We start from the raw sequence: 13,226 nt of genomic DNA on the forward strand, positions 1-13,226 counted from the left end.
CGCCCGAGGCACGCGGCGGGCGGGGCTCGGGCGGAGGCAGCCGGAAGCGGCGGGCGCGGAGGTGGGTCAGGGGCAGCGCGGGTGTGGGGGGGCGGTAGCGGCTCTGCCCCCTTCCCTCAGCGGCTGGGGGTCCGCTGCCGCCGGGCTCCCCCTGCCTCGCCCGGTCCCTCCAGGGGGGCTGCTCCGATTCGCCCCTCGGCCTGGTCGTCGCGGCCCGGGCGGCGGCCGGTGTGCTACAGTTGGGAGGGGGCCGTGGCCTGGTGCGGCCTGCCGGCTGTGGGGCCGGCCTGAGGGAGCGGCGGGGCCGGGGTTACGGGTGTGAGGGGAAGTGCCGCTGAGGGAGCGGCTCTAAAGACCAGATGGGGTGTCTCCTGCTCCTAGGGATTTCCGTCGCCCAGAGGTGGGCTGTAGGTACTGAAGTTGCAGGACTGCAGCAAACACAGCGATTTACTTATTTATTTCAGTTCCACAAATGGCAGTATTTCCTTTCCTTGGCTTCTTGGATTTGGTGTGTCCTTGTTAAAAAGACTGGCTCTATCTGTTGAGTAGTAGTTTCCTTTAGAAATCTCTGTTAAGGTGTTTGGCAGTAGAATCCCATTTTGGTTGTGTCAACAAGTGATGGAGAAATTTAGAAGCGTTGGTCAAACTGAGGGTGCAGGAGTACCAGAAGATTGCCTCTCTTAGCAAGTACTAGTAACTGTGCAGCATGAGTTTAGATACTTTCACATTGTCTATTTTAAACAGAAGTTTGGTACTCAACTAGAACTTTGACCTTTACAGACTGCTTTTTTAGCTTCAGCACAGCTGAATGCTGTAGTGGCCATGAATTTACTTTGTTTAGATATTTGCCTTAATGCTTCATTTTCTTGCAGAATTTTTCTCTTCTGAGCACACAATCAGGGTAGGAATTCAGTACTTCGGTTTATATAAATAATTCTCTTTTTTTGTTTGTTTGTTTTGGTAACTATTTTCTGACAGCTATGAAATTTCTGTTGGTTTTTGATTTTGACCATACAATCGTAGATGAAAATAGTGATACCTGGATTGTGAAATGTGCTCCCGAGAAAAAACTTCCTAATGGATTAAGAAACTCCTACCAACCGGGACATTGGACAGAATATATGGGCAGAGTCTTTGCCTACTTGGGAGACAATGGCGTCAAAGAAGATGAGATGAAACGGACTATGACAACAATTCCTTTCACTGCAGGAATGGTAGATCTGCTGGGGTTTATTGGCGAGAACAAAGATTTGTTTGACTGCATAATTGTTTCAGATTCTAATACAGTATTTATTGACTGGATTTTGAAAGCTGCTGACTTCCATAAAGTGTTTGATGAAGTGTTTACAAACCCTGCGGTGTTCAGCAGTACTGGCTATCTTACTGTACAGAACTTCCATGCTCACCATTGTGCAAAGTGCCCTAAAAACCTTTGCAAAAGGAAAGTTTTAAAAGAATTTCTAGATAAGCAGTTGGAGCAAGGAGTAAGTTATACCCAAACTGTATATATAGGTGATGGTGGGAATGACTTATGTCCAGTGATGTTTTTGAAGAAGGATGACATTGCTATGCCCAGGCAGGGGTATACCTTGGAGAAAAAAATTTCTCAGCTCGCCCAAGATCTCAGTCCTGTAGAGTGTTCTGTTCTGGTTTGGTCATCTGCTACTGACATTATGTCTTATCTGAAATTACTTATGAAGGAATAATTTGAATGCTAAGAGAAAACTAAAATAGTTATATTTTATCTTCTTGGGAGAGAAAAACTGCATGTGTATAAAAGCACAAAATTGTAAAATTGGGCTGTTATCTGAACTCTTGATTCTAAACACAATACAAAACTGTTTATGTTCAGTCTTGGGAAAGTGAAGTTAAAATGGCTTTACAACATAGTACACATTCCAACATAAGTGGAGAAGGGGAGTTGCAAGAGAAATTGCCATTATTCTTAGTCTTCCCCCTCCACCCCCCAAGCCTTTACTGACTACATAACTGACCTTTTCTGTTCCACATGCTTAGGGGAAGGAGTAGGATTACTGCATAAAAGAATGAAATTCTTTACTTAGAAAACATTAGGTGCCAGGAGCATGGGTCTGGAACTGTTGGCTTTTATACTACTTTGATCAGGATAAATGTTTAATTTTGTAAATTATTTGGTATGCTTATAATCTTGTTTGATCTGAAGGTGCATTTATATTTTCAATATACTAAATATTTTACCAAACCAAATTACTTTTAAATAGTTTATATTATCTTGTATTGTAAAACCAATAAAAATTACTGTCCCTGACAAAAGCAACACATCTAATTTGTGTAATGTATTCTGCTGGTCTGTGTCACCTGTTCCTGTGAGGGCCTGGAGGGAGTGAACACGAGTTTGGGTGTCAGCCTTCGGCTAACATCTTCATTTAGTCAGTCAGACCCCTTCTCTTCTGGAGAGTAGTAAGGGTGTTCATCTGTTTAATGAAAACTCACTCTCCCGTTCTCCTGTCACCCTGACAGCGTGCTGCTGCCACTCCATCTGGAACTAACGCTGGGTTGATCTTCCATGCTGACGGCTCTGAGTCAGCCAAGTGCTTTTTTCTTGCTGAGTTTCTGCTGCAATGCACAGCCCACAGAATCATGTATATCTATACAGGTTTACACTCATTTTACCTATCTGCTCTAGTCCATATCTGTAGTATAATCCTCTCTTACAAGCTGGAAGGGAACACAGAACTATTCTGTCTTAAAATAGCTCAAGGAATCACTTGTGAACATGCAGTCTTTCTCTTCAGTGCTCACAGTGAGATGAGCCCCAAGAGCTGGCCTATGCATATAGAGGTATTAAAAATAAGTCTCATTAAAGTTAAATAATGTATTTTCATGCCAAATGTTTTCCTTCTTACAGTCTTGCAAAATGTCCAAAATGATGATGTAGTCTGTTATTGAACTGATGGCTGGTTTAGCTTAAGTGCCTTTAATAACTGAGAAATTGGTTCAACTTTTGCAGCACTTGGGTGGCAGATGTCTGAGGTGCAGCGCAGCAGCCTACGGTTGCTGTAGCTCTTCCTCTGTTTTCTGTGCTGCACCGTTCTCATTTTCTTGCTGATATTTGATGTTGTCACTACCTTCTTTTTCTCAGTTGAAGATTTTTAGGAGTGGTCTTGCCTGGTTTCAGGCTGATAGTGTATATAAATTAAGAAATCCTTTGGTTACTTCCTTGTAAATTTGTGTGAGAGCACAAAGACGGCATCTGAAGAACTGGTGGGTCTCAAGTTGTGGCAGGTTTAAGTTGTCTCATTCACAGGTCATACAAAAGCAGTAATGGCTCTTGCATGGTACAATTTTGTATGGTTACTTTTTTTTTTTTAAAGTTGTGTGTTTCCTTCATTCTAGATGTGCTGCTTAATGTTCCAGGTTCTGTGCTGGTCTCTTCTGTGCTTTTCGGAACTTCCAGTTTGTCCAGAGATCTTAGTTATTGCTTCTTTAAAAACAAGCAAAAAAATTAGTATAAGAATAATTATTCAGCTTTTTCTTCTACTAAATATTGTCCTTTTAGCCTTGGGGAATATACCCTGTAGTTTGCTTTGAGAGTGAGAAATTGAGTGAGAAATTAATCTTCATGCTCAAAAAGTTTGGGTTTTTTTTTTGTGGTTTTGAAAGTACTGAAGCAGGAGTTGAGAGTAGATTAAGCAAAGTAGAATACTTGAAATATTAGCAGTTATGATGGAATCACTTCAAGTAGAGGGTAGAGCTGATGCTATTTAATAGGCAAGTGCATGTTGGAGACAGAAGAGATTTTTCATTTCGGGTAAGTAGGCCATTAAGCTATTAGTATGAGGTCTTGGGTTTCTTTTTTCCTCTTAATAAAAGAGAAGACAGAACTTTTTCTGAAGCACCACAATTACCAATTTTTTCCGCATTTGGGTATAAGGGAGGGGAGACGAGTGTCTCCTAAGGGTGAAGGTGGTTTAAGCTGATAACCTAGCTAAAAGAGAAAGGGAGAAGCTCCTTGAAGGGACACATGTTCAGCACTTGGTGTTGCTGTTGGTTTACTTCAATGTGTTCTCTGGGGGGAGATGACTTAGGAAAAGATGTTATGAAAATAAATGAGTAATGGAAGGTGTATGTGTGCACAGGAAATTTTCTATATGGTATTAGGTCTGCTACCATACAGCAGCTACTAGGAAGAGTACTTAGTATTACATGGTAGTAGGATGGCTAAGACCTAGCAGAAGTTCCTGCTTGTCCGTGGGAAGCTGCTGAAATGGAAAGTGCAAAACCACAGCCAAAGAAAGCTGTTGGCATGGGGATGTAGAAACAGACTCAGGGCTCTGCAAGGGAATGCTCCAGAGAAAGAGATGGAGTGAGTAATGTAGCTGAGGGACGCAGGGCTGCTGCTAATTCCTGGGTTACATCACAAAATTCCCATTCCCTGGGCTAAAAATGCATCAAGTGGTTGAAAAACTGAAGGCAAAGATGGGAGAAGGTTTTGTTTGTTTGTGTCAATCAGCTTATTTACATCTTATGTTCTGACCTAAAGACCAAGGGCAAGTTTGAGCCCTGTTGCCGGGTTAGCACGTGAGGAAGGGTGGCAGAAGGGTATCCTTCCAGTTCAGATTCCTTCTGTAGTTCGTGCTAAGGAATCTGTGTAGAGCAGGAGTTCTCCTTGTGGGTATTGCTGGCACCTAGCTCATCATAAATACCCACCTCCTTTTGGTGGGAGGAACTGCTGCCACTCCTTCCAAACCAGGAGAGCTCTGGCAGAGCCTGGCACTAGATCCAAAGGATCCAAACCCTGCAGCAGGTGAAGGAGGGAGCATGGCTGCTTAAACCCAGAGGATGCTTCAAATACTTTTAAAGGTCTCCGTTGCAGAAGATGTTTTGCTAGCAGAGAAGAAAAGGACTTGTTAAATTGTGAGCGACATTTTCAGAAGTGGCAAAAGCCAACATGACCTTCTCCTTGAATTGTTTGCTTGTGGTTGGAGTATATTTGTCGGCATAGTTTGTGACTGTCCTTTGTGCCCTGCCAGGTGCAGGTGTTTTGAGGCGAGCTGCGGCCGCCCCCTCTCAAATCCCATTCCGTGATGGGAGAGCCCTTCCCGGCATCGCTCCTCTCAGCGGCCGGGAGAGCGGGACGGCCCCGGGGGAGCGGGACGGCCCCGGGAGAGGCGGCTTCGGGTGGCTGTTAGTGGCAGTGGAAAGCGCCCTCGCTTTGTTGTGCGGCGGAGCCACCAAGCCGGTGAGGCTGCCCCAGGCATCTGCTCCTGTCCCTAACGCGGCCCGGAGCGGCTGGGCCTTCTGTCACCCTCGCGGCCTTTCATAGCCCCCGGGCGGAGGGGGCCGGGCCGGGGGCCGCGGGGGAGGGCAGCGGGCGGCCGGGGCACCAAAATAGGAGCCGCCGCTCCGGCCCCGCCGCCTCCCGCGGGCAGCGGCTCTTCCAAAGATGGTGACGGGCCCGCAGCGCTCCGCCAGGGCGTAAGTACCGCGGCGGGGAGGCCCGGTAGGCGGCGGGGCTTGGCGGAGCGGCTCCCCCGGGCCGCGGGCGGGGCGCGGACAAAGCCGCGGGGAGCCCGGGGCGGTGCGGTGCCGTGGCGGCGGTGCGGTGCCGTGCGGTGCCGTGGCGGCGATGGCAGCGTCCGGGCAGGAGGAGTACGCGTACCTCTACCGGGACTCCGCTCACCCCGCCGCCTTCCTGGAGGCATTCCGGGGCTTCTACCTGGACGGGCTGTTCACCGACATCAGCCTGCAGTGCGCCTCGGGGGTCATCTTCCACTGCCACAGAGCCGCCTTAGCGGCGTGCAGCAATTATTTCAAAGCCATGTTCACGGCCGATATGAAAGAGAAATCTAAAAACCAGATCAGGCTTCCCGGGCTCAGCCATGCCGTCCTGGAAGCCCTAGTGAATTATGCATACACATCACAGATCCAGATAACAAAGAGAAACGTCCAAAGCCTGCTCCAGGCTGCAGACCTCCTCCAGTTCGTGTCAGTGAAGAAAGCCTGTGAGCAGTTTCTGGTGAGGCACTTAGACACTGACAACTGCATAGGGATGCACTCCTTCGCCGAATACCACGATTGCTCGGAGCTAGAAAAGGAGTCCAGGAGGATATTGTTATGGCAGTTTGATGAAGTGTGGAAGCAGGAAGAGTTTCTGGACATTGGGAAGGAAAAGCTCTCCTTTATTCTCTCCAGAGAGAATCTCAATGTTTGGAAAGAAGAGGCAGTCATTGAAGCTGTTGTTAAGTGGGTTGCACACAACGTGGAAGAAAGAATTGAAGATGTTTGTGAACTGCTGAGCTGCATCAAAGTGGACTTAGATAACATGTATTTGAGATCAGCTTTAAGCCTACAAAAAAAATGCCGGCTTAATGACAGTAAGATAAGGTCACTTATATACAATGCCCTGAACCCCAATCCTAAGGGTCTTTCCAGAAGAGCCACAGCAGCCATGTATGTGATTGGAGGATATTATTGGCATCCCTTATCAGAAGTGCATGTTTGGGATCCTTTAACCAACGCGTGGGTCCAGGGAACAGAGATGCCGGATCACACCAGGGAGAGCTATGGGGTCACTAGCTTGGGACCAGACATATATGTGACAGGAGGTTATAGAACAGAGAGCATCGAAGCCCTTGACACGGTGTGGATCTATAACAGCGAGAGAGATGAGTGGACAGAGGGCTGTCCCATGCTTGACGCGAGGTATTACCACTGCGCGGTTTCCTTGAGTGGCTGCATCTACGCCTTGGGTGGTTACCGAAAAGGAGCTCCTGTGCAAGAAGCAGAGTTCTATGATCCTCTAAAAAAGAAATGGCTTCCTATTGCAAACATGATCAAAGGTAGGTAAGCTTCTTTTGGTATGGCGTCTGCCTCTAATGTTGATCCTTTTGCATTTGCCACTTTTAAGTGCCATGGACACATTTAGGGTTTGATCCAAGTTCTGGTGAAGTCCATGGGAATCTCCCGTTAAAGTTGGTGGGCTCTGGTTCAGGTCTTTACTAGCCACATGAGTGCAAGCATCCAAATGCTATGCTGGGCTGTGCCACGGAAGACTATGGTGGAAAAGCAAGTTTCTCAGTTTAATTTTGCCTTCTTTCAGGAGTAAAGAAATCAGAAAGCTGCCTGGGATTAGAGTCCGTTCAGGTCAAAGAGCAAGCTCCAATAAAGGGACTGTACTATTTTAACATAAGACCAGATAAACAAGATTTTCTATACAATCATTTGTAAAGGTGTCATCTTCATTAAAACTTCTTGCATGCAGTTACCTCGTATTTCAGTGTAACATCTGTTCAGGATCCTTAGTTTAATCTTTGGTGTGATGATAACGGAAGGCACTAATACCTGTTTCTTGCAGCCAAAATAGCGATCTATTAAAAATGTATGAATTTGGATCACAGCCTAACTAAAGGCTATAATTTTGTTTTAAAATTTATAAATAATTATACATTTTATCATACCTTTTTATAAACTAATACAATTATAAAATTTTACTCTAAGGTAATGCAACATAGTATTTGTCTGCATATGTGAGAGTTTTTGGAGGTATCTGTAGCAGGAAAGAACACTTACTATGCTCCTACAACTTTCTTCATTGTTTGTATCTTTTTCACAAACATTTTTAACTATTTTACTATTATTCTCTTTTTATTTCTTTTAAAAAGAGAAATGCTACACTACTACTGTAAACAGTTGCACATTCTGTGCTGTTGATTTGTCCTGATTTCTGTATGAAACTTCTTAAATGCTTAAAAATACCCCACTGATTTTGGTCCGTTTTGTCTTGCCAGATCCCTTGTTTTGTTTTGTTTTGTTCTCCTAGAGACAGAGTTAACATGGCTCCATTCTGTTTGTGTCCTTGTTTATACAATAGCATAATTAATAATACCGTGAGAAAGACCAAAAGTATCAGAAGAGATACCCCGAGACACTGAATAATCTCAACTCCCATTGTCCTTGTCTTTGCGATATGAGTGACTTTTAAAAAATTTCTTTGCTTTAGGGAAATACTGAAATTAGTTCCCCTTTCCAAAACCAATGTGACGACGTGTCTTTAATTACTGCATAAAAATTCTGTGAAATATGATGTGGCTGTATGATATGCAATATGTGTCAATTACTGCAGTTTTGTTTAATTGCTCTTGCCTTATGCTGATAAAATAAGGTGTCTTGACAAGTTTATTTAATTTCACATTCAGTTAAATACTTGCAAGTATAATTTTACCCTAAAATATTAACTAATAAGTCATTTGAAATGGGAGTATAATTTTACCCTAAAATATTAATGAACAAGTCATTTGAATGGGACTATGGATGGAGAGACCATGGTTGTTGCGTGCAGTCTAAAGGTGTGTTGTGACTTTCACACTGTGTACAGGTGTTGGAAATGCCACCGCCTGTGTCCTGCATGAAGTCATCTACGTAACTGGAGGTCACTATGGGTACAGGGGAAGCTGCACCTATGATAAAATCCAGAGATACCATTCAGGTAGCAATGAGTGGAGTATAGTCACCACAAGTCCGCATCCAGGTAAACCGTAATTTCTGTAACAAGGGGAGAGCTTGATTTTATTACTTGTACCTGGGATTCTTTAAACCCACTTAAGAGTTTCTGGCCTGTTCCTAATAAAAGGAACAATCCCTGTAGGGCAGCAAGAGCCAGAGGGGGATTATCTTCCATTTCCAGGCTCTGAGAGGGGAAGGGAAGACTCTCTTCAACCATCTGTCCTACAGAAATCACTATATAAATATTGAACTAAGGAATGGCTGCATTCTGTTAAATAATACAGTAATCTAACTTTCTATAACATCTGTCTATACATAGGCACTTTGCAAAAATAATTTATATGAATTTTAGAAGGGTTTTTTCTATGTTCTACTTTTGATAACAGTAAATTTTTAGAGCAATTGTTGCTGAGTACAAGTAAGTTGTTGCTAAGTACAACAGTAGGTTGCTCGTGTCTGTAGCTTCTGTAATGCCTTGAGCTTGCTTTTACCAAGTGTATTAGAAAATCCCGAGGTGTCTCCTAAGCTCAGTGAAGAAATTCAGCCGCCCTCAGTGGTGCCCAGTGTTTGTCATGTAGCTGCAGTTTAAGTTAACGTTATCATGCTGAGTTGAACTGTGTTCCTTTCTTCCTGAAGAATACGGGTTGTGTTCAATTACACTACAAAACAAGATCTATTTTGTGGGTGGACAGACCACGATCACGGACTGCTATGACCCAGAGCAAAACGAGTGGAAACAGATGGCTCACATGATGGAGAGAAGGATGGAGTGTGGCGCGGTGGTTATGAACGGATGCATCTATGTAACAGGAGGATATTCCTATTCAAAAGGAACGTATCTGCAAAGTATTGAGAAATACAACCCTGAACTGAATAAATGGGAAGCAGTAGGTAATCTTCCCAGTGCTATGCGGTCGCATGGCTGTGTCTGTGTGTATAACGTGTAAACATTTGATTTTTGTATTGCTGCTACAGAAGATGGCAGGTGCAGCATTCAAAATAGCACTGATTACCTCATGCATGAGATGTGCACTAAGAGATTGTACTAGACATCATTAAAAACTAGGTATAATTTGTCTTCATTTTAAACAATTCAGAAATACATCTGTGGTAACAAGACTTCCATATATTTTTTCAGTCCAATCATTCTTTGTCCTGAAACTTTTTCAAATTACTCTTGTCTAATACTTTGTGCAGCTATATAGGAACTACTGTGAAAAACAGATTTGTTTCATCAATCACTGGGTGGAACTATCAACTGGTGCTAAGGTGCTAAAGCCAGAGAAAATATTCTGCATTTCTATGGACTAGTGGGCTTCAGATGAAGTCTTTGATACTCCAAAGGTATCTATAGAAGTGCTTCATTGCCACAAGCATATGATACGTACAGAGCAATATCACTTGGATAAGCAGGTTATCACATCCAGCAATCATGGGCAGTTAAAGGATGGCTCTAATTCTACCTCCAAATGCCAGCGCAGAGAAGAGCACAGGCTGGGAATGAGGGAAGAAATGTCACGCAGTAGCCCCAGAGCACAAGCTGAAAGTGTGCACTAGTTTTCCAGAAGACCAGTGCTCTGCAGTATGAGGCAGTTTGAGAACAAATTGCTCAGTTTGCCATTCTCGCACTGGCAGGGCCTGTGAGAAATAATTAAAAAAAACGCTTTTCTTGGCTTTGGCAGGTATTTGGCTGATGCCCTTGGGCTGATGCACAGGTATTGGTGATTTTTCTTTTTCAGGGAAAAGCCTTACCATGGTGACTTTTTTTTTTTTTTTTTTAAATCAAATTTAAGATGTATGTCTTTGTGAAATGGAAGGAGGAAATGAGAAAGACTGGAAAGTTGCTAACATCCCCCTGAGATACAAACTCTCTATTTTGTTAATAGCATTTGGTCTTTTTAGGATGCTGAACTATGACTTGAGCAAAGGTACAACTGAAGAAGCTTGTCAAAATACGTTACACATGGAGAAATTGGATGCTAAGTGGCCCACTGAATTTATTTATTATTTCTCACAAAAAATAATACAAGATCTTCAAATTCAGTCTAGAAAGCAACTTGAGATGGGCAGGAAGGTCATCGTTCTGTCACTTCTTCACTGGAAGACGCCTGTGGCAGGCTCCCAGAGCAGCTTGGCAGTGCCAGGCTGGCCGGCAGAAAGCAGAATCCATAGGTAGTATTTAAATATCTGGTGTTTTAACCCTGCCATCCCCAGCCTTCTCACCACTCCTTGTTTTGCATCCCGCCTTCTGGGTAGTAACACAAATGCATTTAACTGAATCTTTATTGCAGTGACTTCTAAGGATTTGTTTTCACCTGGTGGCTTGTACAGATAGTGTAATGTGTGGCTTTTATTAGCCTGGTTCCCTGAGGGAGCAAGGTGCAACTGTGGTGTCTTTCTGTGCATGTGTCAGCTCCCCTCTAATGCTGGAGACTTTCTTGTCTGGGTTCAGCCATGTTCTGCACTGAGGTACAGGTCTTAAAAATACACCTTTTTTCCCCCCAGGTTTTATGAAAATTAGGAACAGGATAGGGGGGGGGAGAGAGAGACTGAAAGGAGTTGCATGGGAAGTCCAAGATGGCAAAGCCTTCCCAGGGCCAAGGGGTGGCTGTGAGGAGCATTCCCCTTCCTTCCTGCCTTTGCTGCCCCTCACCCCGTCCCGCTTCAGCCGCTGTGGGGCCGCACGCTCTGAGGGTGGTGATCCAAATAAAGAAATGCCGTGAGGAGCACGGGGCTCTTCTCGCCCGGATCAGTTCCTCAGCCCAGCTTGTAAAATGCCAGAAGAAGCAGCTGTTAGACATTGGCATGAGAGGCAGGGACAACACAGGGCTGCCACAGGGTGTGGTGGCAACTTCCTACACCAGCACTACCCCCAAAACTGAAATTTTGGTTGTATTGAATCTATTAGATGTGATGGAAGCAGCTTTCCAAGCATAATACTGAGAATATTTCTTCTTCTGTTCAACACTTTTTTGTTCTCTCACACTTTTGTATTATGTCTCACTTGCATTTGACTGCTGGAAGCAGGCGGCACTCAACTCTGAGCTTTGATGTGAAGTTCTGTGGTGTATATATAGTTCTTGTTTTGATGTCTTTGTGTGTCATCTTACTATGACAGAAACTCGTGTGTGTGCGTGGGTTTGGTGTTTTACTTTGTTAGCCATCGTGCTGAGAGCTATTTAAGGATCGAATGGAATTTGTTTAAAGATTCTAAACGGTAAAGAGGTGTGGGGAATTCAACTCTGATGCTGTTTGAAATGTGTGGGCCGGGCAGGTGTGCAAAAGAAATAAAATTAATTTGTTTCTCCTGAAAATCTCTGCAGCTGAGAACTGTCCAAGGGCAGGTGGAGATTTAAGGGACAACATCACAAAAGCGTGAAGGTGATTTTTGTACTGAAGGAAACTGCAGTGAACTCAATATGTGTATGTAATTGTTCAGTGTAAAATATGTACCTGTGAAGCTTCATGTTTATTGATAAACACGGACAGAGAACAGCTGCTGGTGGCTGGCCCTAAGGTCCGTTCTGGTCCGTATCCTGTCACCTGCAGCGCTGTAAGAACAAGGCAATGCTAACGACCCCCCAGCACCCGCCTGTCTGCTGCGTCTGAAGGAGGTGCCCAGCCGTGGAAAGCCAGCGCTGTCCCGGGGTTGGAGCACAGGCACTGGAAGCTGGAGTCCGCTTTCTCCCTCTGGGCACCTTGCAGGGGAGCAATGGGCAGCTCCTTGGCCCCAGCGCTACTGCGGAGCGGGAAAAAGCCTTTGTTTCTGGGGTGCTGGGAAAGTATGTGCTGATCTGTGTAAACAGAAGTCAATGCTAACACTGCCTGGGGCTTCAGACAGGTCCCAATTTTTAAGAGTTTTGAATGTGTGAGAATAAATGGAGTGTAAAAATTTAAAGTGGTGCTATTTACAGTAACCTATGATGCCCTTTGAAGTTGGCTCAGGCAGGTAGCACTCCCCGAGAAAAGTGTCCAGTGGTCCTGAGCACAGGTGGGAGGGTGAATGCGGTGAGAGGAGCAGCGTGTGTCCCCCCCACCCCTGGTCAGCAGCGTGTGTCCCCGCAGCAGGAGGGGTGAGCCCAGGGCAGGGGATCGTTCAGCCACCCGTGTGGTGTGTGTTAGCCGTAAGGAGTTGAACGTGAACACTGAATGACCGTGCTGTTGGAGCTGTATTAGGGTGGGCGCCGTGTTACTCTGTCACTTGCAGACCAGAAAAGGAGCTAACACAGCGATCACGGCTGTTGGGTCGGTGCCCGTTAGTTGTTTCCCTACTCTGATCCCTGTTGTGGCGCTGCGGATGCGACAGCGCGGCTGTGGTACCGCAGCCGATGTTTGTACTGTGTAATAAATGTAACTATAGCATCCGTGTACCAACACAAGCTGTTCGGTTATTTTTCCCGCTAACGGCAGCGGCCTGGGAAGAGCGGCCCCGCACGCCCGGGCAGCGGCCCGCCGCGGGGCGAGGAACCTCGCCGCACCCGCCCGTCCCGGCGCTGCCCCTGCGCTCCCTGGCGCACCGAGCCCACCCCAACCGTACCCCCGCTTCTGCTTCCCAGACCCGCGCCGCGGAGCGCCGGGGTTGCGGGGAGCAGCGGCGGGGCCCGGTGCGGCGACACCCCCCGGTCCCGACAGGCCGAGGGGCTGGCACCAGCGGCCGCCCCGCCCCGGAAGCGGCGGCCACGTGAAAGGCGCGGAGGCTGCTGGGCCGCGCGGCGCCGACTGCGGCCTTTAAAGCATCGGAG

At 45.8% G+C, this 13,226-nt stretch overlaps 2 protein-coding genes across 9 annotated transcripts in view; both read left to right on the plus strand.

Annotated features, from left to right (window-relative positions):
• PHOSPHO2 (phosphatase, orphan 2) overlaps positions 1-2,305 on the plus strand; it is a 10,432-nt gene extending 8,127 nt beyond the window's left edge. For 4 of the 8 annotated variants that reach the window (XM_014954184.1, XM_014954180.1, XM_014954183.1 and 1 more), the window contains one exon: positions 979-2,305. In XM_014954184.1, coding sequence (XP_014809670.1) covers positions 981-1,706 — 726 coding nt within the window. In that variant the 5' untranslated portion in view covers positions 979-980 and the 3' untranslated portion in view covers positions 1,707-2,305. Of the gene's footprint in view, positions 1-24; positions 62-978 lie in introns of those variants that run through there. The other 4 variants (XM_014954182.1, XM_014954186.1, XM_014954181.1 and 1 more) reach the window with 3 other exon arrangements.
• A 3,107-nt stretch (positions 2,306-5,412) lies between these two features.
• On the plus strand, positions 5,413-12,858 carry LOC106895080 (kelch-like protein 23). Its single transcript, XM_014954174.1, has 3 exons — positions 5,413-6,821; positions 8,357-8,509; positions 9,121-12,858. The coding sequence occupies exons 1-3, from the start codon at positions 5,609-5,611 to the stop codon at positions 9,429-9,431; spliced, it is 1,677 nt and encodes a 558-aa protein (XP_014809660.1). The 5' UTR covers positions 5,413-5,608; the 3' UTR covers positions 9,432-12,858.
• Positions 12,859-13,226: the final 368 nt, after the last annotated feature.

The sequence above is a fragment of the Calidris pugnax genome, unplaced genomic scaffold (genome assembly GCF_001431845.1).
Source record: "Calidris pugnax isolate Ruff unplaced genomic scaffold, ASM143184v1 scaffold103, whole genome shotgun sequence".
NCBI classification, from domain to species: domain Eukaryota; kingdom Metazoa; phylum Chordata; class Aves; order Charadriiformes; family Scolopacidae; genus Calidris; species Calidris pugnax.